Consider the following 26,477-nt stretch of genomic DNA (forward strand, 5'->3'; position numbering starts at 1 on the left):
GAAAAGCTTGTGCTCCAAGTTCAGTTCATGTTTATTTAAAAGATTAAAATCATTAGACCAGATCTCACTTTTTTGTCCCAAGGAAAATTGATTTTGCTCCCCATAAAAGTGGGATCTGAAAGGGGATATTCAGGAATACGCAAATAGAGGCGATGTAGAAATCTGTTTGTGCAGCTGAACAAAGCAATTCTGTTTTTACCACTGAACATTTACTTAGCCTTGGTGTGAAGATTTCTGAACAGAATTGTCACCTGTCTTTAGATAGCACTTCTTTTGTAAGGCAGAGGAGATCATTTTGATCTGAAATGTTTTAATGTCTTTTTTTTTTTAACTTATGCCAACTCGAGCATTTATAAAATAACACGCCCTGTAAATATTGAACAATACAAAGACATCTTTCAAAACAGTTTATAGTATGTTGCGTGCGCTCCGTGGGAGCCAAGCAGTAGTTAGCTGGCAAATGATATGCCAATCAAAAATTATTATTGCGAGTATAACCTGGTATAATGCGCTATCTTATCTGGAAGTGTCAACTTGATATAAGCCAACTCTTTGTCTTTTAAAGTTAAGCTCTTGTTTGCCCTCAGTTAATTCTGTTTCCCAAAGGCTCATTTGAATTGCATAAAGGATAATCTACTTGACAGTTTTATACATTTAAACAATCTTGATTATATGGTATTTTACATGTTTTCTTAAGCTCCCAGTTACTATTTTATGTAGGCTTTTAAGTCTTTAGTTAAAAAGAATGAGAAAAAACTCATAGGTAGAATTTGATACTCTTTTGTGAACAGCATTTAGTAGGACTGGATCGAGCGCCCCTTTTCACCAGCCTGTGGTTTGTGATGGTAGTATTCGATCATTGTTGATGATGGAGTGGGGGCGACTGGCCACCTTTCTCATGTCAAAAGTCTATACTGAGAAGAAAATGTGATCCTTGAGTTTCACGATACCGAAATAGGGCTTTGTGGATGACCTTCTGCTCTCCCCCCACCCCCGGGATAATTTGGAGAAGTTCTAGATGACTCTAGGGGGGGAAATTTTAGGAACCAATGCCTTGCTCCAAGAATTTGGAGATTTTATGTGTGCCAGTTGGGCTCTGGAAGGGCCACGGCGTGTATCAACACCGTGGTGGTGGTTAAGAGCACACCATCTGGCAGCGGGCAGACTGCCTTTGAATCCTGTGTCCACCCCATGTGTGTGGACTATGTGACTTTCGAACAAGATACTAGACTTCTCTCAGAATCAGCTGTGTCTGCAACCAGGGGAGACACTAATGCATCCCTCATTGGGTTATGGTCAAGGTACAGTGTACTGAAATTTGCCAGTAAACATTGCTGTTCGTATGGTCTCTCAGATGTTTCAGAGCTAGTAAGACCTGGAAAAGCTGACTCAGAGTGCTAAATTTGGGACCTAACCTTCCCTTCACTGCCAGAGCATTTGATAATTATTAGTGAAAAGTCACATGGCTTTTCTCCACATCTCCCAATGAATCTTCTCTTCGAATTCATCTCCAGTGAATTTTTGAAGAGAAGTAAGGCATCGGGGTAGCTGCCCGTTGAGGAACAGGAAGATCTTCCTTGTTTCCAAAAGCACTCGTGGTAATGTAAACAATACATGTGTCCATGGACTCTTTGGAAGCCGCTCTTATGATGTCTTCAAGGTACAGGGGGTTACATCTCTCATCAGCTGATGGAGAACAGTCCTGCAAGGCCAACTTCAGTATTAGCTCCCTTGTATAGATGAGGAAGCGGGAGCACAGAGGATTTAAAGAACTTGTGAAGAGCTTCTGTCACCCCAGCTCGTGGGTGGGATTTGAACCCACCTCCCCCAGGATGCAAACCCATGCCCTTTTCCACCACAGCAGGCACTGTTCCCATTTGTAGGAATTCTTCACGGGGGATTTATCCGCTCCCCTTCCTTGGAAGGTACTAAGGAGGGTGTTGTCATAAATAAGCAAATTAAACCCTTGTGGGCCAGTTGACATAAACTCTTGTACCCACTGGCCTGTGACACAGGTGGATGATTTGTCACAGGAAATCATGCAAACAAGAAAAACCTTCTTCCTCCTCCAGTATCATATAAGCAGGTGGGTAGAAACTTTGCATATCTGATGCTGAGTACTGAATAAATATTTATTGAGGGAGGGATTGAAAGACTGATGGAACCAGATGCAAGTGAGTGGTAATGTAAACAATACATGTGTCCAGAGGATGATTTTTGGTGGAAGTTTTTATTAGAGAGGTGGATCTGGTCAGAGATCTGAAGGACATGAAGGACATGGGATGATCTTAGTAATGCAGAACCATGGTGATTGCCTCCAAAGCATGAGCAGTATGAGGAAACAGGAGATGACAGCGGCCCAGTGAGAATAGCCTAATGGCTGTAACAAGTAGACCCCAATGGTGAAATGGGGTGCACGTAGTAGAGGTGTATTTCTTGTTCACCTGTACAGTTCAAGGGTGATCTGGTTGGTGCTGAACCTAGGCTGATGGAGGCTCTGCCATCTTCCTTCTAAGTGCCAGTAGCCAGCCGGGACAGGAAGTGGGAAAGCGACACCTGCTTCTCAATCGCTTGGGCCCAAATGTGACGCCCATCCTTTCTGCTCACACTGCCGTGACAAAAGCCTGTGCGAGAGCTGGGGGCAGGGCCACACCGCAGTGCAAGGGGTTTGCCAGTCCCTGCTACCCGATGGAAGGAGGAGCCTGACTTGCAGAAAACAGTCCGCTGTAGCAGCAAATGACAAGCAGATTTGTCTGTCAGGATGGCAGGATTCTTTGGGGAGTTGGAAGAAGAGCCAGGAAAATTATTCCTAAACTTATGGGTGGAAAGGTTATAAGGGGACTTTGGGATTATCAGTCAGAAGTGGCCTGCTCTGCTAAGATAGAACATCCGAGCCTTTCCATATTGGTGCAGATAAATGTTTAAAGAGCACACGTCTGCAGGGAGAGTTAGAAAACACTGGAAAAACATCTTCAAGTCCTGATGTTGAGTAGAAGGGGGTGGCAGTGATGAGCTGTCTGGGTAATTAGGCACTTCAGGGGATGGGAGTTTGGGAAATATCTTCCACCTTTCTTCCAAATAAAGGGGAGGGCTTTGTAGGAATGGTGGGGGTTCAAGAGCTGGCAACAAAGGCTCTGCATTTTGGAGGAGAAGGCATGTTCTCCAACCAAGGCACAGTTTGTTAAAGAAGATTCTGCGAGACAGACTGGGATGAAAATACACCACCAGGGACATTTCCTGGGGAGAAACAGAGGGGTCGCGAAGGACAAAGAGAGTATTTAGGGCTGTCAAACATTTATCACTGATTGTCTCTCTTTATTCCTGCCAGTAAGTAATTCTCTTCAGATGAGATTTGGTATAAAAAGTGCTTTATTGCTTTTCATCACCCTGTCGTTTATTTAGACGTTTATTTTTTAACCTCTCCTGGGAGCTCACCATTACTACTTTTATTTTATGGTCCAATTTATGGATATGCTGAACCTGAGTAAAGATTGTAGCTCTCACCATTCCAAAGAGCTGGTTTCCGAGAGGAAGTGGGTCGATGGGCATGTGGACGTGAGTGAGCGAGTGTGTGTGGTGGGGGAGGGGGTGTGTGTGAATAAGGTTAAATATTTCTTAACATTTCCTTACATTTATTTCTCCCTTGCACTTTATTCTGCATGAGTTGTTTGCAGTACTGCTTCTGAGTTCCTGTTTCCCTTTGCCCCAGTGATAAAGTCACTGGTTTAGTCCCCCTTTTCCTTTGCAAGACAGGAGTCCTTTGCCGATGTGAGTATTTAACGAAGCCCAGAGAAGCGCGGTTCTGTCCACCAGTTCTGTGTTCAGTGAAAGTACAAAGTACATATTTGTTTCACTTGTGAGTATAAAGGGGAAAAACCCACCTGTTTTGCCTTCAGAAAAATTCTTTTGATCTGACTGTTCTCAGAACGAAAGCTGGGGTGAACTTTTTTTTTTGTCAGTTGGGTTGTCTGATCTACCTTGTGGCTCTCATGAAAACAAAATTGAGAGTTGAAAGACTCCACTCTTGAGGGAAAAAAAAAAGAAGAAGAAGAAGATGCTTTTCATCATTCTGCAAATCAGAAGCAAAGATATGGCCTTTTATTTTTCTTGTCATAGCCGATAACACCTGGTAACGTTTGGAGCCCCGACTCAGTTGGGAAGGGGAAGAGGGACTTAGCTTTGATTGGCCATCTGTGTTCGGTCCCAGGTACAGTATATTGAAAATGCAGCTTCTCCGGAATGTTCTACATAAAAGGCAAATGAAGGAAGTTTTTGGAAGTTTTAAAAGTGACTGGCATCAGTGGCTCTGTTAAAACATTTTCAGAATATTGCCAGAAGAATTTGATACCAAAGTTCATTGTAGAGCTCCATTTTTCAAAATGGATGTAATGTATAAAGCCAGGAACAACTGAGGGAGTACTGTTTCAGCGTCGGTCTTTTGTCCTGTCAAGGGGGCCTATCTGAGCTGTTCAGATGGGAGTCCTTCAAAAGCCCCAACTTTCTATTGCTCCGGGCGATGTGGCATCCAGCCCTGAGCGCTGCTTGGCATATGGCCGTGCATGTCTTCTTTCATGAGAGACAAGAAACATTCAGAAAATTTGTCAGGGGACATTGAAACCATACTGAACCATCATCTGAGTTTTGATGTGACACCCCAGCCCTAGCGTTTGTACTTGAGTTTCCACTCTTTAAGGGTGAAGATTACACTGTTAGTGACCTCCCAGGTTCTGGTGTTCATTGATGCAGGAAGCCTTTATTTAGCACCTACCATGTTCCACCGAGTGTGTCCAATACTCAGAACAAAATAGTGAACAGAAAGGGAAGCGGTTCCCTTATGGCATTTCCATGGGGAGGGCAAGTATGTCCGGCAAGTAATTATCCCAATACATATAAAATTGCAACTATGAAGCTCAGACAACATTTCACGTGGCGCACACTTAACATTCAGTAACTTTGAGCTCTTGTTATAATAGGTATTAGATCGTAAGTCCTGCACTGGTGACACTCCCGAATGAAAAACCGTGGTCCCTGCTTATTGAACACAAATTTGAGGGGCTGCTGAGTCTTTAGCTATGCAAGAAGATGATGTGTCTCGTAGAGGGGCTCACAGACTAATGAGGGAGACAGACAGTCATACTCAGTGTGAAAGACAGCCCAGGCGTCTTGGCAGCAAGACCTGTCACCGTCGGATGGTAGGAGGAGAGGGCACTTCTAGGAGAATGGCCTGAACCAAGAAGCAGAGGATCATGGGAGTAGAGGGGGTGAGCTTGATCGTGGGGGAGGGGAAGGCAAGGGAATGAGGCTGTAGAGATAAGGTGACGTCCATTTGTGAATGGCCTTTTTGCCCTACTGAGGAAAAGAGCTTGTAATCAGTAAGGTGTGGGCAGCTTTTGGAGGGTTTTAAGCCCCACAAGGACACGCATGGTCAGATTTCCATTTTGGAAGACTAAACCTACTGAGCACTGATGATGTGAGTTATGCCATGCCCATGCGTTGGCATACTGGGTAGCTATTAAAAGTTACATCTTAGAAGGTAGCAGTGAGGAAAATGGTTGGGGAATATCTTTAAGCTTAAAAAGGGTTACATATACACTTTGGTCCCAAATTTTATCTGAGAGGTTACACCATACACTGTGGAGAGGAAAGACAAGAACGTTGGGAAAGCGTTATACAAAAATACTGAATGGTGTGTCAGGTGGGGTGAGAAATGCTTTTTCTGTTCATCATACTCTTCGGTATTATCCATTTTGTTCTACAATGTAATAAAAATGTTATTTGGAAGATAAATGGAAAGACAGGTAACTCCAGACATGGATTGAAGGATTCTAATCTGGATTGGGATCTGAGGGCTGGCTGGGACTGGCAGTGCCATGAGAAGAACAATGTGAAAGAAGGTATGTGTAGCTGGCCAGGCGACTAGCTGAATGACCTCTCGTGGAAAAAGAGAGAGAAGGTCAAGGGCGATGTTTCATATGGAAAATGTAACTGATAGTGACTGGTTCCTTGAAGGGAACTTGTCTGCAGTTGGTCAAGAAAAGCAGAGGATTGGTAAAGGAAAGCTCTGCGTTGGGTTTGTTGACTTTGAGTTATTGGTAAGACCCCAATCAAAAATCGCAACTCGGTATAACGACTGATATTTCGACTGGAGAGTTGGTGGTGGTTGACACATCGGACGTGATGAATTATCAAAGCATGTGTTAAGAAGAAACTGGGAAATCTTCAGGGGGATGAGAAAACTGTCTGAGAGTAACTGTTTTCAAATGAAAATACTCTTTTCGCATGGTTGAATGTGTCAGAGGAGGAAAAGTAATCATTTGAGACCGAGACACTGTGGGGAAGCGTCCATGGGATTTGGTAATTAGGTGGACTTAGTCCACTGTGGACTTAATGACAGGGGTTTATTAAATAGAGGAAGACTGATGGCAGGAGGGTTAAGGATGAATGAAAGATCAGGTGTGGGGATGGGGCAGCGAGGTGATACTAATTTGAGAGGGACTCAGTGGTCTCAGGGGCTACCCCCCTCCCCCCAGGAATGAACAGGGTTGGCACATTTTTGTAAGTTGGGGGAGGAAGCAGTGGGGTGGGAAAAGCTGAAGAACCAAATGAGAGGTGGATTGATGGAGTCACATTTCGATGGAGCTGGGATTTAGAGTAGCAGTGGAAGAACGTGTTTTTTTCTGGCAAGCGAAGGAAAAGGATGATTTCAGGTGCTGGTTTTGGGGGTGACAAGTGAAGAATTCAACTGATGGCCTGTTTCTTGGTAAGGAACAAAGTTCTTTACGGAAGGATGGGAGAGAATGCTGGAGGGGGGAGGGGGAGGGGCAGAGGTTTGCTAGAGCTGCTCTAGGAAATGAATAGGAAGAGTTACTAGGGATTGCTGAGTGCTCACAGGGGCTCTGCTGAGATCAGAAACCTAATAATAAAGAGATAGATCGTGCCTTTTGGGACGTACATATTATTGGTGCTCATGTCTCCAAGGCTTATTTTAATCCTTTGTGTGTACATATGTGTGTGTGTGTGTGTGTGTGTGTGTGTGTGTGTGTGTGTCTATTTATATATTCCGTAATGAAGACTCAGTACACCTTTGGTGAATAAATAAGTCAAATATTGTAGATTTGCAGACCATTTGGAGGGGGTCTATTTCCTGGAACCCAGATAATACAATGTTAAGACTTGAATCCCTTTTCCTTGTTATGTTTTACTCTTATGACCTTTGTTTTCTTTGTCTTCAGTTGGTATTTCCTCTAACACTAAAAAAAAAAAAAAAAAAAAAGTTCATGGAAAATGAAAAGATAAATCCAAAAACTTAATTGTCTCCCTTCTGTGGATAGTTATTCCTGCAAAAGAGTCCTAGGGGACAAGATGGTCCTTGCCCTGAAGAAGCTTCCAGTGTAGTGGGGGAAGTGGGTGCTGGGTGAAGCATAGGAAGAATTCCTTATTATCAGCACATGCTGAGTGCCATAAAAGAGGTGGAAAGGAAGGGCTTTGAAGATTCTAAAGAAGGACACTGCAACTCTGGTGGCCTGAGCTGAGAAGGGTTTCTGCCAAGGAGGTGTTTGCTCTGCATCTTGATGAATGCAAGGAATTTCGACCAGAGGACCCTAGCTGTGGGCAAGGGCCTGTTGGATTGGGGGTGGAAAGAAGAAGCATTTCAGTTGGAGACGGGGCATGAAGTGAGGGGACGTGGGGGGGGGGGGGGGGGGGGTATGGTGGAGGCAGAAAATATATCCCAGGAGGTCACATATAGGAAAAGTATTGTCGGTTAGTTACCCAAGTTTGGGAACATTGAAGTTTTCTGCTTACTTAATAGAGCTGGCAGGACCTCAGATGAAAGGGGAAGGAGTCCACATGGGCAAATTTCATTCTTTATACAATATCAGATTGGGGAAGGTGGATGGAATTCACTCTTCCCTATTAATCGTTATTTTTTCTTTCAGAATTTATTCCATATTTTCTTAATCATTATATTTTTGGTTCTAAAAATTGTAGCCTTGTAGGAACGCACTTTGCTTTGCAGTCAGTTTAAAAGAGCCCCAACACCAAAGTTTATCAAAACCAAATTGTTTTGTGAGGAGTGGTTTCAAGTTTTATGAGAAATTTCCTCAAATGTCCAGTTACTATTTCCTGCCTTAACTTCAACTGTAGATTCTAGTCTGATTCTCTTGTTTTTAAAACAATATTGTGAAGACAAGCGACAGTGGCCATTTCCAGCTTACAATTGTTGTCCCAGAGACAGGCGTAATGCTTTTCATCCCATTTCTCCTAGTGGATGTCATTTTCCTCTGAACACATCTGGAAGTTCCTCATACTTAAAGTGTGTGGGTAAATAAAGCTGGAGATTAGAGGTATTTCTTGTTCAATACGTGGATGTTTAATTTTGAATTGCCCCTAGATTAGTATTAAGTCTTGAGGTTGGAATCAACCTGTAATACCTTTTAACATATGACCTTTCCTAGCAGTGAGAGGGTATTGAGAAAGCGGGTTTTACTCCCTTTTGTACCACTCATTATGAAGGGGGGGTCTTTTTCTTTCACCTTTTTTGTCACCTCTGTCTCAGCTGCTTCAGTGACCCCTGATAATTCAGGCGACGGGGAGGGATATGAGGTAGAGGCGTGAGCACGGAGAGGCCCTCCGCTTGTCACCACCAGAAACCAACAAGTTTCTGGAACATACAGCACTTACAGTTCCTAGGCCTTGCGAAGCCATTTCACTAATCCCAAAAGGTACATCTCTGCATTGTTGTAAGAAAACCTTTTTTGTCCATTGGTTCTAAGGAATTTTCCTTGATGGACATTTTTAGACTCTTCTTTATCTATTGAGGGGTAATTTATATGCTATGGGCATAATCCTTACCATCTTTTCTTCCATAATAAATCAAGAACTCTTGATGGGTATCCACATTTTCTTTATATAGTTGACCCTTGAACAATGCAAGTTTGAACTGCCTGGGTCCACTTATGTGTGGATGTTTTGGGTAAATACAGTACAGAACTGTAAATGTATTTTCTCTTATGATTTTCCTAATAACATTTTTGTTTCTCTAGCTTGCTGTGTATTGGAAGAATACAGTATATAATACCCACAACATACAAAATATGTGTTAATTGACTGTTTATGTTATCAGTAAGCCTTCTGGTCAACAGTAGGCTGTCAGTGGTTAGTTTTTTGGGAATCAAAGTTATATGTGGATTTTCGACAGCATGGAGGTTGGTGCCCCTCACCCCTACACTGTTCAGGGGTCACCTGTATGTGTGATTCGTCCTTAGCCACAGCATGCCCTTTTGCTCCTCCTCTTGTATTCTCCCACCAAACCTGGAGTAAGTATTTGAGGGTTTTTTTGGATATGGTTCCATGTTGTTGCAAGTCTGTCTGTCTTGCCTTCACAGCTCCTCGAGGGCCAGGGGTCCTGTCCATCACTTGTATTTCTGCTCTGTGCTTTCTGTGAATGGCAAAGGGCCTGGGTGTCACTAAAACAAACAGATACATTTCAGCCTCCTCATACTTTGAGTTTCTCAGTATTTACCATCACCCGTCCCTGTCTTCTTCCTGAAGCCTCCTCCTGACCTCAGGAATACCACACTCTCTAAGCTGCCATCTATAACCCTTGCCACTTTCACAGGCTCCTTTGCTGGATCTATATCTGGGTCATTAACACTCCAGTTCCTCAAGGTTCTGCCCTTGGCCTCCTCCCTTGCCCCACTCTGTAGGTTCTCTCTCCCTAGGGCACATTCGTGTCCCTGGCTTCATTGAACATCTGCACCCATGTCTTCCCCACACGCACCAACTCTATTTCACACCTTTCGCTTAAACTACAGACATCTCTTGGTAGTGCCTCAATCCCAACACATTTAAAATGCACCCATGATTCAGCCCCCCTTCCCCCAAGACCTATTCTTTTTTGCCTTCCCTAGTTCCACGAATGACATTGCCTTGTGTCCAGTTATGCAAGCTCCAAACCTAGCTGTCTTCCTTGACAGCCCCTTCTTGCTCTCCTCTCTCAACTCATCAAGTCCAGGGTCAAAATCCTGGGACTCCATCCACTTCTTAATTTTCCTCATCTCCTCACCTCCCCCCTACCCCCCGCCCTCCATTACCTCCTTAGTTCATGCTGTCATCATCTCTCATCTGGTCTGTTGGATTATTTTCCTAGCTGGTCTACCAGCACCCATTCTAATCCATTCTGCACCCTATGCCTTTCTTCATGGCATACTACACAGGTGACATTTCACCATATCTTTCTTTTCTTTTTCTTCTCTTCTCTTCTCTTCTCTTTTTGGAGCGAGGGGGTGGGAGGGGCGGAGAGAGAATCTTAAGCAGACTCCATGCCCAGCATGGGGCTCAATCTCACAACTGAAGTCATGACCTGTGCCAAAATCAAGAGTTGGAGGCTTAACCAACTAAGCCATCCAGGCACCCCTCACCATATAGTTCTCTATTCATGTGATTGCTCTCATATTTCCCTGCTCGGGGCCATGTACTCCGTGAAGGCAAGGACTTCTTGGGCTCATGTTGTATTTTCAATACTTAAGCCAACTGCCTGGCAACTTGGATGTTACCAGAATATATTTGTTGTTAGAATGAGTAAGTGAATGAACAGTAAAAATTGATTATTGCTGTTTTTATTTCCAGGATTTTTATTTACTTACATGCTTTATGCTGATAGAGATTAGGGAAATCCTTCCTGAGCAGTTCCACTGTAAATATATTTTTTTCTGAGTACAGAACTAGTAGGTACTAATTTTAGAAAGCATACAAAAATAAAAGAAAAAAGAAAAATTATATCACAATGTGTATGGTTTTGAATCATAATGTTTATACCCTGGCCATTTTCCTGTCATTAAAACCACTTCAGAACTGTTTAAAATAAAATCAATAAATTTGAGACGTACAACCTTTCTAGAATGTTTATATTTGATGCGGTTAAGCTCTCAGAAAGACCTTGCGTAGTTAATGAAGTTTCTCTACATTCTTGGAGTCCATAAGATTTGATGAAAGTTAGGCTCCATTTAAAATCTATTACATTGTGTTTAGTGCCAAAGATACATTTTCTACTTCAGTACTACTGCTACTTTGTAAAACTACGTGTTATTATCCCAACCTTTCATCATTCACATTCCTCAAGAGCAGGGTGAGAATGCCTTGGTCAATATTTTTTACAGAGCAACACTCTGTATAGTTCCAGATGACCACATAAAGCATGAACTTCGGGGTCTGCCATTAGAAATGTAATCCTGTCTCTTTGGTAAAGTTAACTTTTCTTGTATTAAAAACTGCCCTGGGGCGCCTGGGTGGCTCAGTTGGTTAAGCGACTGCCTTCGGCTCAGGTCATGATCCTGGAGTCCCAGGATCGAGTCCCACATCGGGCTCCCTGCTCGGCGGGGAGTCTGCTTCTCCCTCTGACCCTACCCCCATCTCATGTGCTTTCTCTCTCATTCTCTCTGTCTCTCAAATGAATAAATAAAATTAAAAAAAAAAAAAAAAACTGCCCTGACTAGGAGAGGGAGCAGCTTTAAAATAAACTTTGGCCAACAGTAGATGCATCGATACGTGAGGGTTTAGCTCATTTTCGAAAGGCGTGTGAGGGGAGTTTGTCATTGTTCGATGCTGGAACGAGATGCACACTTGGTATTTGCTCTGCTCTGTTCTAATGGTCAACGCCAGGGTCAAGAACTTTGACTTACTCTAATGTCTATCTTGTTATCTGGAGGATTTATTTTCCCATTGGGGAAATTTCATCTTTTACGTTGAACTCTCTTCTATATGCACTTCCCCTCCCCCCTGCCCCGCCCCGTTGTTCATTAGGATATTCAGCTTCACCTCTTTATCACCTTATGAAAGTTATTAAAACATGAGAGTGAAACAATTTGGGCAATAAGCATGGCTTTTGAGGGCATGGTCTTTCTGTGAGTGCTTATTTTTGGTATGGAGTGCTTCCTCAGCCCAATGGGGAAGGGAGGAGCTTATGGTCAGTACCAGATGGACACCCCTCATGGAATCTATTACTTATCCCAGGGGATCCTATTATATGGGGTTTGTTTTCAATATTAATCTTGATATGAAAGCAGCTGCAGTTATTTTAAAAAAAAGATCATATCTCTAACTTATTTTTATGATGGCCGAAGAAATTTATAGATAGGCTTTATAGACGGATCTTATTTTTTACCTCCATTATTAACCCGCGCTGTGAAATGTGTAGCAATTTTTCCTTTGTGCCATATGTATTCTTCCGCTAGTAGCAATGAGAAAAAAAAAAAATCTCTAGGAATAAATGGAGTCAGTACAGGTTGGTAATGTGTATACTTGAGTCACCATAAAAAGGTGCTAACATTTTATTTTAAAGCTAAGCAGTTTGTCCTTTTGTAATAAAGTTCCTAAGCAAAAATTTGCTCCCCAAATAAGGTTGCATTTTTTAACTGTGGTGTGTCAAGACGGTTGGGCAGTTTTTAAAGATAGTACCCATAAACTGTCTCTAGCTTAAAAGGCAGCCTCACAAATATCTTTTTATGATTGTTTTAAGATTTTTGCATCTGTTTTACCTCATTTTTGGTCACTTTCACATTTACAATTTGATACAATTGTCCTTCATATAGTTGAGTCACTCTTCTGGAATAGAATTGGGATTTTGCTGAAGTGCATAAAATTTGATATATGATTTAAGGAGAGCTGCTTACAAATTGCTGTATAATCACATCTCTTAAATTCATGCAAGGAAATGTTAAGGTAATCTTGAATGTGTTAGTATACAATGACTATTTGGGCTTTCAAGAATAAAATGCCTCCTTTATTTAGGAATACTTAAATTCATGGTTATTTTGTATAAAATGCTAGAATAAGTTTGAGCTATCCACCAGATTAACATGGGCATCTTGACTGAATTCCATTATTTGTCTCCCAGATGAAAGCCAACGGCCCCGTCTTTGAAGGGATTTTATTTTACGGTTATGTTTAAGAAGCCATTAGCCTCATACTCAAAGTAATTAAAATATAGGTCTAGGGGAAAAAAAACAAACCCCCTCTTTGAAAAGTAAACATGTTACGAGATCTTAAATCGCAGATTTTGGAATAGCTGGTTGCAAGGAATGTAATTTTCCTCCCTCCTGCCCCAAGACCGTATCAGAAGTGGGATTTTGAGTCTTGTGTGAGCCCTTTCCTAGTCAAAGATGTTAGATTAAAAAACAAACATAACTGGTTAGATACAGGAAACTAATGAAAACTGTACGATCACCCATCTGGTAAAAAGTTGTCCCTACAGAATTCAGGCAATCATCAAATCACAGAAAGATGTATGTAATCAAGGTGTTCTTGCAGTGTGAGCAAAAGCTCCATGCCACCAGGCTATAAAACTCTAGCCCTGACATGTTTCAGTAGCCAGGAGTTTCTTAAATGCTCATTCTTATCAAGTAGCTGAGCCTTTTTTCTTAAACTTTTGGAAATGTTAGAGGGAATTCATAGGTGTGAATCCTATTTGATTTAAATGAGGAGATAACTGGTTGCGATCTTCTTGTCACTGATGATTTTGGAGTTAAGTAGGCTTGCAGTATTTGGTTTATCAAATATGATTGAGACTGGAAAACAAACACATGAAGTCACAATTCTTCAGGACGAATTTATAGATTTGTTGCTCTTTTTTAAATGTTAGCCTTAGCATATCATGTTACACTATTTCTCTTTCTTGATGTATTTGCAGCAGGGGGAAAAAAAGCAACTGACTATTTATGTATATGGAAAGCTTCCTAGCTGACAACCAACTAGTTGATACATATTTGAAATACATTTAAGTAATCCTTGATTGCAGTCAATAATCTTATAAGTAGATCTATCCAAAGTCAGCATAATGCCCACTTGAAGAAAGACCACTGATTGTGTTTGGATAGTGCAGAAGCAATAATCCTGTAATATTTATTTTTGAAATGCTTGGAATATCTTTTGTTTATGCTTAATGTGTGGACTGATCTATATCAGGGTTTCTCAGTCTTGCTACTGTTGACATTTTGGACAGGATAATTCTTTATTGTGGGAGCTGTTCTGTGCATGGCAATATCCCTGGCTTTTGCCCACTAGATGCCAGAAGCACCTCCTAGTTGTGACAGTAAAAATTCTCTCCAGACATTATCAAATGTCTTTTGGCGGGGGGGGGGGGGGGGGGGGGGGGCAAAATTGTCCATGGTTGAAAATTCGTGATCTGTCTACATCTCTGCTTCTATCTGCGTATCTACATCTATGGCTTTATCTGAATCTCTGTGTTAGCATATTTGTTCTAGGCACCTGAACGTGCTACACTTTAAGAGCACTACATTTTATACTTTAGAGATCAAAGAACAGAAGACTGATAATAGGAAGTCATGGATGTTTTGAAGGAATTCATGATAAATGTTAATTACGGTGACCAACTGAAATGAGAGAGCGTGAGTTTTACCATTGGTTAGTAGAGTTCAGTTACGGAACTCAAGAAATGCTGTAATTGGTTGCAGTGTTTTCATTTAAAAAACTGAGGGACATTTGCCTTCATATGTTGTTCCTTTTTTTGCATTTGAAATTTTATGTGGTGTGCAAGAAGCACCGCCCAGGAGACTTACTAAGTAAGGGCATTCGGTATCAATAGGTCACATCGTGAGAGACCTTAAAGTTTGTTTTCAGTGGAAAGTCTCTGAGGCCCTTAGTCATTTGATTGCAGCATGAACCACAGAGTCTGGAAGCATGAGGAATATAACTCCGATTTTATCTTCTCTGATTTTCCCTTTCTGTTTTGTTTTAAGGCTTGGCCGTACTTTGGCAGACCTTAACAGTGGTTCACCTGAATTCGATGTGGACTGAATCACGTGTACAGAAAAAGAAATAGCTTGGTTACACGTTTTTAACCACACCGAAGCTGCCAACTGGAAGTACCCCTGAGCTTGATCCCGAGGCACTGCCTGATCACTTGAGTACCTACCGTGTGCCAGGCAGTGGTGCTCAGTGGCCAATGAGGCTCTTACATCTGCCTTCAGGGAAGACAGATGTGAAAGTAGATCACTTGAACACAGCCCAGAGTGATGCACAGACCACCTTGGAGCTTGGAGGAGAACTCGGTGCAGCCAGGGTTGGGGCAAGGTGGTCCCAAGGAGGACTTTTCCGAGGAGCTAGTTCCTGACCATACTTGCAGATGATACGTACTGTGAGTAACAGTGGATCCATTTCCTATAAACGAATTCACACTGAAGTGCCTCTAACAGAGGAGAGCTAAGTTCTTATTCCTCCCAGGGCCCTCCCTGCCAAGAAGGCCTGTATCCGCATTTCTTGGTCAGCCAGGCCCACTTTTATGACGTTAGGCCTTTGCCCAAATGGTTTTCTCTACCACGATACTCTTGTCTCACCGGCAAGCTCCTACACATCCTTCAAGGCCCCACTCAGATGGCTCCTCTTCTTTGCAATCTGCTGACTTTTCATGGGGAGTGCTTTGCATATATCCATACACAGTAGCACCTGCCACATGGAGTCTGAGTCTTAATACTTTTTACCCAGTATCCACTATTACCTCTTTTATATTATAGGTACTTAATATATACTACGTAAAATATTTCCATCACCCATTTATTTTTCCCAGATGACCAAAGTCCTAGCTTTCCAGGCTCTTCCTCTCAGCTTTCCGCATATACCAAGTGCCTCTTCCATATAAGAAGGGGGGCCTTGTGTTGTCTCACTCCTTCTACAGCCCAGTCCCCCCAAAGCTCTGTTCTTCTGTCCTCAGAAGTAAAGAAACAAATTCAGAACGGTGACATGAAGCAACTTACCTGATGATCTCCAGCTTGTAAGCGATAGAACTGGGATTTGAACTTGGATCTCTCTGGCCTATTCATTCACTCACACGTTCAACAAATATTTACTGAGCACCTACATACCGTGGGCCACCCATTGTCCTTGGGCCAGAGGGGACCACACGGAGGCAGTTGTGAAGTGAACCCCACATAGAGTGAGGAGAGAGGGGAGAGTGGTTGGGTCAGGAGGGCGGCAGGGGCAAAGGCCCAGAGAAGAGAGTGAGGGGTCGTCAGGGCAGCGTGCAGGGCGTTGTGCTTGGGGCTTAGTGAGGAGGGAGTCTGGAGAAGCAACGAGCTGCCAGATCAGACAGGAACTTGGATTGTACTCGAAACATCATTGGGAAGCTATTGGAGTTCTCTGAGTAGTAAAACTCTCCTGTTCTGCTGATAGAAGCCATGACAGTGTGTGAAACAGACATGCGGGGTCTGTTTTGGTGTCTTCAGGGCTCACTGAAATGTTACCTTGCCATTAGTACAGATGGAAAAGGTGGCTTTTTAGGTACAAACCTGTTCAATCCTCAAAACCCTGAAGCACACAGAGGCCTCGTAGCTCGTGCACAGTTCCATGGCTAGCAAGCGGATCAGCTGGCGTTCAAACGTGTCCTTAAGACAAGTTCAGTAACTTCCCAGAGCTGGTTTGGCAGGATTGCAGTTCAAAGCCAGTTAGTGTGTGACTCTCAAGATGAAGTGTTCTCTGTATTCGAGTCTTCCCATGCTTGCCTCTGCCCAGTCGAGACACCTACAACCTCATGCCAGCCTTGAAGTCTTCTTAACTGGTCTTGCTTCCAGTTTTTCCCAGTATTACCCTTGTCCACCTCAGACTATCCATGTGCTCAGGGGTGGGTTTTCCATCTCTCGCTACTTCTTCCTTCCAACAAAATCCTTCACAGGCCTTTGGATTTAGTGCATTTCCAAGTGTTTAGATTGGCCTTGGGGGCTCTCCAGGGCCTGGCTGCCTGCCATCTCCCCCAGCCTACCTCCCCCTCTCTCAGTAACAGGCACCTCCCTGCGGCCGCATTGGTCTTGCCATTGTTCACGTAGGTCTGCAGCTTCGCACACTCCGTTCCCTCTGCCTGGGGACGCCCCCTCCTCCTCCCTCCTTCCTTGGCTCAAGACTTGTTCCTGAGTGGCCATTCCCTTTTGGTTCTTCTAAATGTGCATATCATTTGTCAGCGTGGTTCCCTGACTTGGCACTTAGGTTGAAAAATGTTGTTGCCCCATCTCCCTAACTGGGTTGTCCTCCCTTAAAAGCAACAAGAGTATCTTCTACTTCTTGCTGTCTTCAGAAAGGTAGATTTATTCCCCAGACGTATCCTATGAGTTGGCATCTAGTAGGTACTGGGTTCAGTGTTGGTAAGGCCTTTTCGGGGGAGAGGCGGAAAAACCAGAATTACACCAAAGATGTGGCCACTTAGCCGCATACGTGTTACAGTTGGCTTCTTTTTGTTGGGGTGTGTTTAAGACAAATCAGGGCTTGCTTTTCCCATTCTCTGAATATTGGTGATGCTTGCTTGCTGGGCCAGTCCCAAAGATTGCTCCATTTTTGTTAAAAAGAAAACTTTATTTGGGAAGCTTAGTATACTCTCCTCTGCTTCTATTTGTTTTTCTGATATTAAACAAGTGCAGTTGGGTTTGAGAGGGTGTTGTGGGTTTTTTTTTTCCCTTGCCACCTCTAATTAGTCCAGATGGTTATGCAATTTACAGACTCAAACGCGTCCAGATCATGAAAATCCAGAGGCCCCCGTGTTTGGGTAGAGTCCATATGTTTAGGCATTGTTGTTCCTTGTGTGGGTCCACAGAACTTGTTGAGAAATCTAATACTGGAACTTGCATTCCCTACTTGGTCCGATTTAGGATGCTCCTGTCCCTTCTTCTGCTCATGAGGGTTGAGAGAGGGGCTGATGGTCACCTCATGGGAGGTTCCATTTTCTTGTAAGTGAGGACAGTAAGAAGAGTTTGGAAATAATTGAGCCGAGCTTTTATTGCTCTAAACAAAAGAGCTTGTGCTACATCAGCATTTCAATGAGATCATCATCAGATGTACAGAAAGGTTTATTAAAAAAAAGAAATTTTCATATTCATCTAAAATGAACGAGGCTAGTCGTTTTCAAATATCAGTGTGTCCTAGAATTCCTGAGAAGCTGGTTAAACATACAGATTTGTAGGGTCCTGCCACCTAGAGATTCTGATACAGTAAACTTTGGGGAATTGAGTAATCTGCATTTTTTAGCAGGCATCTGGTTAATCTGGTTAATTGGTGGTCCCTGGCGCTACACTTTGAGAAACTCTGACCTAGCTGATAAAGCGAACATTTTTTATTTTTATTTATTTATTTACTTACTTATTTTTTTTAAAAGATTTTTTATTGATTTTTTAACAGAGAGAGAGACAAAGCGAGAGAGGGAACACAAGCAGGGGGAGTGGGAGAGGGAGAAGCAGGCTTCCCGCCGAGCAGGGAGCCAGGGAGCCTGATGTGGTGCTCGATCCCAGGACCCTGGGGTCATGACCTGAGCTGAAGGCAGATGCTTAATGACTGAGCCACACAGGCGCCCTAAAGCAAACATTTTTTAAAAACAGTGTTTTAAATTAGAAAAAAAAAATTAACTGTCGTATTTATTACTAAATATTTAATACTCAGATTCTTGCCCCCTTGATGTTAGATTATTGGCTTTCTCTTCTTTGGTTTCTCTACCTGCAGGCCAAAATCAGTGTGGTTCACTGCGGTGTATTTTTTTTTTTTAAAGATTTTATTTATTTATTCATGAGAGACAGAGAGAGAGAGGGAGAGAGAGAGAGACAGAGAGAGAGAGAGAAGCAGAGGGAGAAGCAGGCTCCCAAGGAGCAGGGAGCCCGATGCGGGACTCGATCCCAGGACCCTGGGATCATGACCTGAGCCGAAGGCAGACGCTTAACCATCTGAACCACCCAGGCACCCCTCGCTGCGGTGTATTTTCAACCACCAAGGCACACCCCCCTTCACACTCCAACCCCACCCACCCAGGCCTCTCTATCTTTTCTATAAAAGGGTTGGTGCATTTTCTAGGATAAAGCATTTTTTTTTTCAAGCTAAGTATCTCTAATGTTTAAAATATTAATTTTATTAGAATATAGAACTCTTTCTTATTTCCCCTTCTTTCCATAGGTGTGGTTTGTGCAGGGACTTGTGGGGACAGATGCTTGGTTTCTCCTTTTGGCTTGAATTTCAGGTGCTAAACCGGGCCTGAGCAGTTCTGCGTACCAGCCTTTCCCATCTAGAAATTAATTTATCTGTTCGTTCATTCAGTACAGATTTGTTGAACACCTACTATTTATCAAGCTCTCTGCTTGGCACTGGGACATCAGCATAAACAGTGCAACACATGCTTATCCTCATTAAATTTACATTCTAGTTGGGGGAGAAAGACAATAAATATGTTACGTGGAAAAGTGTTGTGGGAAAAATCAGGATGGGGAAGAGGAATAGAAAATGGTGAAGGAGAGGAGGGCTGCAAAGACATTTTATAGCATCGTCAGGAGGTGACGTTTAAGAAAAGACTCTAAGGGGAAGTGAGTGAGCCATGAGGTTCCCATGAGTGTCCCATGAGGACATTGACGGGGATGATGGTTCAGGGAGAGGAACCCATCTGGCACAAAGGCCCTGAGGTCGGAATGTGTCTGGGGTCCTGGAGGAACAACAGGGAAGCCAACAGGGTTAGGGTAGGATAAGCAAGGGGGAGAGCATTGGCCAAGGGTCAGAGAAGAAACGGTGGCGGGGGGGGGGGGGGGCTATTGTGAAGTCCTGGCTTCTTCCCTGAGGGAATAGGAAGCCATTGGAAAGTTCTATGCAGAGGAGAGATAGGATCTGACTTAGGTTTTCCAGGGATCCCTTTGGCTCTGCGTGTTGGAGCCAGCAGGACCGGCTAGGAGGTGGGACCACGGTGACCCAGGAGGGGATGGGTGGCTTGGGCCAGGGTGACAAAGTGGTCAGCTGTGGGGGCATAACTGGAAGGATGAGCCAACGGAATCTTTGATGATTTGATGGGGGCAGGGAGAAAGAGTGGATGATTTGTGGCCTGAGTCACCGGAATGAGTCATCTCCCCATCAAAGGAGATGGGGAAGGCTGCGGGTGGAGCCGGTTTGGGGAGAAGATGAGGAATTCAGCTTCGTGCATATGATCGAGCTGCCTATTGACATCCAAATGCGAATGCTGTAGGCAGTTGGATAGATGAGTCTGGCACTCGGGAGATAATTATCTAGGAGTTTTTAGCATATGGAAAGGCAAATGGTATTTTTGAAAGTTTATTTTCTTAAAAAAAATAATGCTTTATATTTGAACCTGTTAATATATGTATATGTACACATATATACAGAGAGAGGATATATGTATATATATATCCTTATATATACATATATAAAGTATATATGTATACTTTCTCTGTATATAACTATATACATAATTAGCAGAATTATGTGTGTTTGCGCGCTGTCTGTATATCTTCTCCCGCTGATTATACGTCCTGGTCCATTGTTTGCAGTTTTTTGTTTCCAAGCTACTGTCACACCCATAACCTTTGGTATAGGCTGTCTTTACTCCAGATGCACCCCTGATAATCACCAGCATTTATTGTCATCTGCCATATTGGGCTTGTGTTCACTCTTTGGGGCGCTCTATCTTGAAACAGATGACTGCTGGTGGAAATGGTTAAAACTTGATTATCTTGGGTAAGTCCTTTTCCAGGGGGGGTAGTTAGCCGAGCCTTTGAGAGTGTGTGAACTTTGTGAGTGAGAGGGACTCTGCCTTCTCATCATGCGACCGTGCTTGGCACGCTGGGGCCATGATGGCACAGTTCATCTGTGTAAGCAACTTGACAGATGTCCTTACTGAGGCATCAAATTGGATGGTGTCTGCTAACAAATCTAATGGGGAAAAAAGAAAAGAGAATTCGAAGGATTATCTTTTTTTCGGGATTAAATTTGTGCCATTTAGCTGTTTGATACCCTGTAGTTAATGCTGCTTTATTAGAAGCCCATACAATTCTTCACATGGGTGTCAAAATAATTTCAGTGAAAATGATGTTGTGTGGACTCATCAGGCTGAAGTATTCGTCTTGTGATTACAGATGGGTTTTTGTCTGGGCTGCTCTACTTTCTTCCAAGCCTTTTGCGGGACAAGCTAGAATTAACAATCTCCATTAATTTACTTTGGCACTTCACACGGTGAAACAGGCCATGAACATGATGGTCTCTAATAAATTTTTCTAGAAATCCTGCAATGCTCCTTTTTAATTGATGTCCTTCATAAATTGTATTTGCCGAAGCTGTAATTATTCATCAAGCAGCAAAAGCAAATCTACCTCCAAGTACAATGAAGATGTTCTTTTGTGAAATTATTAAGATACAGAAGTTCGACATGCAGAGTAATTTAGTTCTGCTTTATAATTATATCTTTGGGGATTATATCTTTGGGGATCACATCTATTAGAGCCTATCAAAGTGGAAAGGACCGATCATCCCCAGTGTACTTCATAAATGCCCCTGCCTCTCAGTGACCATTCCCCCAATATATAATAAGCTCTTGGAAACCGTTGGAATTGGCCTATTTCTTTCATAATGTTTTTATATGCTCTTTGCAATAGGTAACTCCCTGTTTGAAATCTGAAATATTTTGTTTTGACTCCTGAAATCACATTATAAAACCTTATATTGGTTGAGTTAGGGATCTTCCAAGGAATATGCACGGAGAGCTACCATCTAGAAAGTTTGGAAATAAGCCAATTAAATGATGACCCAGAACGTGTGATTTTTAGAAATTCTTATTCAGGTGATTTTGCAAAATGGGTAAACTTTACCATGGTACAAAATGGGGATATTAGCTTTAGTAAGGATTCAGGGAAAATAAGGAGTATTGTCAATAAAGGTTTTGGAACAAGGTTTCCCAGAGTGTTCCCACAGACTGTTGTGGGGGAAACCAAAAGCAAGGTCCCATGGCAAATTTGGGGGGAGGGAGGAGATTTACTATCTCCCACTTAAAGAAAAATATAAGCTCCATCCAGATAGGAACTCTGTCATCTTTCTCACCATTTTGTGGCCAGTGCCTTACACACAGGAGGCGCATAAGTAAATGTTTGCTGAATGAATGAGCTGCAGGACTTCTCAGAACATTTAACTTGGTGTAGCAGGCACTGTGGTTCATCAAAGAGGGGCAGTGGTCTGCAGCCTTTCTCAAACTTATGAGCCTTGGAACTCTTTCCTTGAGGAGCATTCTCCTAGACTGAGGTACCTGGAAACACCTCCTGGGAAATTCTAGCCCTGAGTAAGACCGAGAAAAATGGAGTTTTAACCTTGAATTGATCACTGAGTGAAATGTTCAAGGTTTTGTGGCTACTGGAACGTAAGTGATACCATATTGTGAAGCAAGTGGGATCCCATACACCCATGTTTACATCTCTGATTTTGGGCATAGACCCCTAGAAGCCTCAGTCTGTTTATCTATAAAATAGGGGTAATGATTTTTTTTTTTTCTAACTTGTTCTGGGGAAAATAAATTACATGTAGTCACACTTGGAAAGTTAAATGAAGTCATGTATGTAGAGGGCTTGTCAGGGTAATTATTAGTATTACTATCATTATCATTCTCAATATCATCATAAAAAAGTAAGTGATAAAATTGCTCCGGTCAAGATGTGTGATTATGAGACGCTGAAGTTAAATGTGATTGATCTTTCTAACCGCCCCCCGCCCCCGACAACAAACAATGTAGGGCTTATAATATGCCGGTCATTGTTGTTGGTTTTGGGGGAGACAGTGGTGAACGCAGTGAAGCCCCTTTCCCTCATGGACCTAGGGATTTTTTTGTAATATCTTGTGTTTACTGATGTCACTGTCTCTTAGAACATAAAGTAAATTTAATTGTACACAATTCAGTTAAAGTTAATTGTTCCAAGGTCATTATATTAGAGATGTGCCCCAAAGGATCACTTTTTCTCTCAGAATCAGATCTGTTCGTACACACAATGAGTAAAGGAGGATTCATAGGTCACATTTTAAAATAAAACAAATTAAATTAAGCTAGTGTTACCAGATAAGGTAAATCAAATGGGAAGTGGCATCCCTTTCATCCTGATCGGTTTAACCACACTGTAGGGTGGCCAAATTTAGCAAGTAAAAATACACAATAGCCCGTTATAGTGGAATCACAGATAAATAGAGAATACTTTTTTATTATTATAAGTATATCCCAAATAGTGCATGGGACATACTTATGCTTTAAGTTCTTTATTTGAAAGCCAAATTTAACTGGATATCCTATATCTTACCCAGCTACCCTACCACGCTAACCCAGGGGCCCAGCCACCTGTGCAAGAGAAAGACCGTTCCCCGTGTAAGTCAGTATTTGCGGCCATCTTTGTAGGGGAGATATTTTTACCCCAAACTGAACAGAAAACTTTGCTCCTATTTGAAATGATTTATAACTGTTCCCGCCTGATCGCCAAGTGTTTCCAAATTAAAAGCCATTAATTAAGGCCTTATATAGATACAAAAGATATGCAAGGAGTGCTTTGTAATTCCAGCTCAGTACTTCAGGTGAGAGCTTTTCAAATTACGTGGACCACTGGAGCCACCTGCTTGACTAAACGCAGCGCGGCGGGCGCGTGGCTCATCAGCGCACCGCGGTGCCAGTGTTGTTACTGATTTTTCTCATTTCTCCAGGGCAAATACTAATTAATGGATACAATTCACAGCTGATTAGCTGTAGTTTCTTCAGTAATTACATTCGCATACTAACTGTTCAGAAGAGGATTTCTAACCCAGTTCTTATTTCACTCTAAGCTTAATTTGTTTTTTGAATTGTTTAGGCCCTTAGTTTAATAGCCATTTTATTTTTCTTTGTTGTTTTAGGTGCTATTAGATAATAAGTGAGTTTAATCTTAAAAAAAAATACTCTCTGATAATGAGCTGCTTTCCTTAAATGGATTTCTAATTCCCCAACAAAAACCTACATTTAAATAACGTTAAAGCTGGGATGCAGATTGCCGGGATGGGTGACTGGAAGGCACATCGTGACCCAGGTTCTCAGAAATACCCAAAAAGGCCGTTCGGAAGGGGGGCCTGAGATTTTATCCTAGGATCATTAATTCATGGAAAATTCCAAGACAGAAACCTATGCTTTTTCTTGCATATAATTAACAGTGTAGAAAAATGGGGAAAATATGTCTGTGTCTGGAGGCAGGGCGGGGGGGGGGGGCAGCAGTGAATGTGCGTGAGCACCTGCTCACATACATTACCTTTCTTAATTTTAAAATCATTTTTAAACCACTTTATTGAGACATGATGGACATAAAACAAACTGCCTATTTCATGTAGACACCTTGGTGAGTCTGGAGATAAGTATACGTGGGTGAAACCATCCCCCCATGTTTTTGATATCACATGCCTTCAGAGAAACTAGATAAAGGTCTTTGTTGAGTGCTAACAAATACATCTTTCAGAAATCCTCATAAAGATGTTTATCCAAATGAATCTGAGGGCTCATTGTGTGAGTATGTATTTAGGGGTCATTTTCCAGGGTGGGATTTTGCTTCTGTAGACCAGAGCAGCCCTCTGGAGCCATTGGAGCCTTTCCTGTAAATCCTGCTTAGTTCTTGGATCCCTGACATGATAAGGTGTAGCATGTCAATCCCTCTTCTGTGCACGAATCTTACAGGTTGAGAGTCAGGGGCTGAGAGGCCCCTGGAAATAAGTGTTGGGTTTGCTGAGAGGAGGATTATGCGGGTCTTCCATGTCTATGTGTCTGTATTTATTGTCTACATTTATCTGTCTGTGTATCTGGACACCTCTGTCTCTTTCTCTCTCCCCTTGGGAAAGTTATGCCTTTTACTTTAAATAATTAACTAGCTCTATTTATATTAGAGAATGGATATATACACTTCACCCTTTGGAGACCAAACCTGTGTGTTATTTGATGCACTGAAGGAAGGAAATAATACACATTATAAAAAAGAAGGGCATTCTTTCACCATTTAAAGATGATGAAAATAATATAGCTCCAAGTAATTATGCTCACAGAGCCTTTCCATATTGCCAGACTGATAACGAAATGTTTAAAGCAACAAAACGTGCCTACTTATACCATCTGAACCTGAAAATACATTTCTGGCAAAATCCAAGTTTTACATTTTGATAACAGGTCTCTCTCAGTAAAGAGCTTACGTCTGAAATGCTGATACAGTCTTATTTGTGATGGTATGAATGGGCTATTGTGTTAGGGAATTAAATAAAAATTGCTGTGTTCATAGGATCCCGCTTATTTTTTAAACCTCTTTGCACATAATGTTACATTGAGAGATTAAATATCACTGTTTTCAACAGCTCTGATGGACATAGATACCGTTTTCAACTCTGTTTGGAGATTTAAAAAAATACTCTTTAGTCTCATTATTTATTTATATTCACGCCACACCCCATTCACGAGAAAATAGAATTTGAGTCCCGAGAATTGAATTCCATTCCCTTTATTTCACATTTTAACCTCCTCACACTTGTGACATCTGTTCCTGAAAAGTACACTATGAAATCCCAACCTGCTCTAAAAATGTGTCAAGGTGATTTTCTTGGGAACTTTGCCTTCCACCCTCTGACAAATGCCAGTTCAGCAAACCACGCCCACTCATGACCAGTTGGCCAAATGTTTGTACATCGTCTCCCTTCGCCGCCAGTCTTGCTGAGAAACACCACCATTTGCTAGAATTTTCAAGTTAGCTTAACTCTGTGCTCTGTTTTCTGAGAAAAGCGGCCGACAGCGTGTAGCCCAGAGCCTCTGTCACAGTTCCCATTCGGTCTGAGGAAAACCACTCTTTTATCTCATGACACCAGCATTCTTGCCAAATCCCATTGGAGTATTAAGTAAACCCCCAGGATTCTTTATTTTTCTGCATATTAACGTAAAACAATCTGTTTTCTTTCAGTTTGGGAGTAACAATAATTACATGAACATGGCTGAGGCAAACAATGCTTTCTTTGCAGCCAGTGAGGTAGGTGGTGTCTGTCTTCATATGTCTGTTCATGTTTTGTGTGTCATTTAGATCATTTAAAAGGCTTGAAGGGAAAAGCAAAGTATCGAATTTATCTCTCTTACGTGGTGCAAGGTAACGACTCCAGAGGAGAAATGAGAAAAACCTTTTGGAAAAGAAAATGACCTGACAAGTCTGTCACTTGTCCAGAGGCTGTTACGCACCTTAGTAATTCACACACATCTCTTGATGAAAAGAAATACGCATGCAAATGAAAGTAAATACGGAAGAAAGTACATGAAATCTATCTACCCGAATTGGTATCTGGGCAAATCAGGTGGTGATTTTGAAAACTAAGGATGGAAGTGACTTTCAGTAGAAAATATTTCAACTTCGCCTAGCACTGGGGATAATTGCATTAAGATGCCATGGTTGGGGAAATGATGTGGCAGAAAAGTATTATAGTTTCTTGGGTCTTCAGGGGGAGTGAGGTGAAGTGAGTGTTTTGTTCTCTTGTTAGATTCCCCACAGCCTGTTACGGTGCCTGGCGCATAGTAGGTGTTCAATGAATATAGATAGAATGAATGAATGAGAGGATATGCTCCAAGACTTGGCCATCGAGGGGGAAAACTGGGTGGCTGACTCTAGAGGCAGCACCGCGCAGGCTCTGGGTCTGTCTAGAACATACCGGAA

The 26,477-nt window shown here is 42.3% G+C and overlaps 1 protein-coding gene across 3 annotated transcripts in view; it reads left to right on the top strand.

The window, feature by feature from the left end:
- TOX3 (TOX high mobility group box family member 3) overlaps positions 1 to 26,477 on the top strand; it is a 104,144-nt gene that overhangs the window by 49,119 nt on the left and 28,548 nt on the right. For all 3 annotated transcript variants that reach the window (XM_073884370.1, XM_025852458.2, XM_025852459.2), the window contains exon 2: positions 25,740 to 25,805. In XM_073884370.1, the coding sequence (XP_073740471.1) occupies positions 25,740 to 25,805 (66 nt within the window). The remainder of the gene's footprint in view (positions 1 to 25,739; positions 25,806 to 26,477) is intronic.

Source organism: Callorhinus ursinus, unplaced genomic scaffold (assembly GCF_003265705.2).
Source record: "Callorhinus ursinus isolate GAN/ISIS: 27379988/994484 unplaced genomic scaffold, GSC_fseal_2.0 scaffold56, whole genome shotgun sequence".
NCBI classification, from domain to species: domain Eukaryota; kingdom Metazoa; phylum Chordata; class Mammalia; order Carnivora; family Otariidae; genus Callorhinus; species Callorhinus ursinus.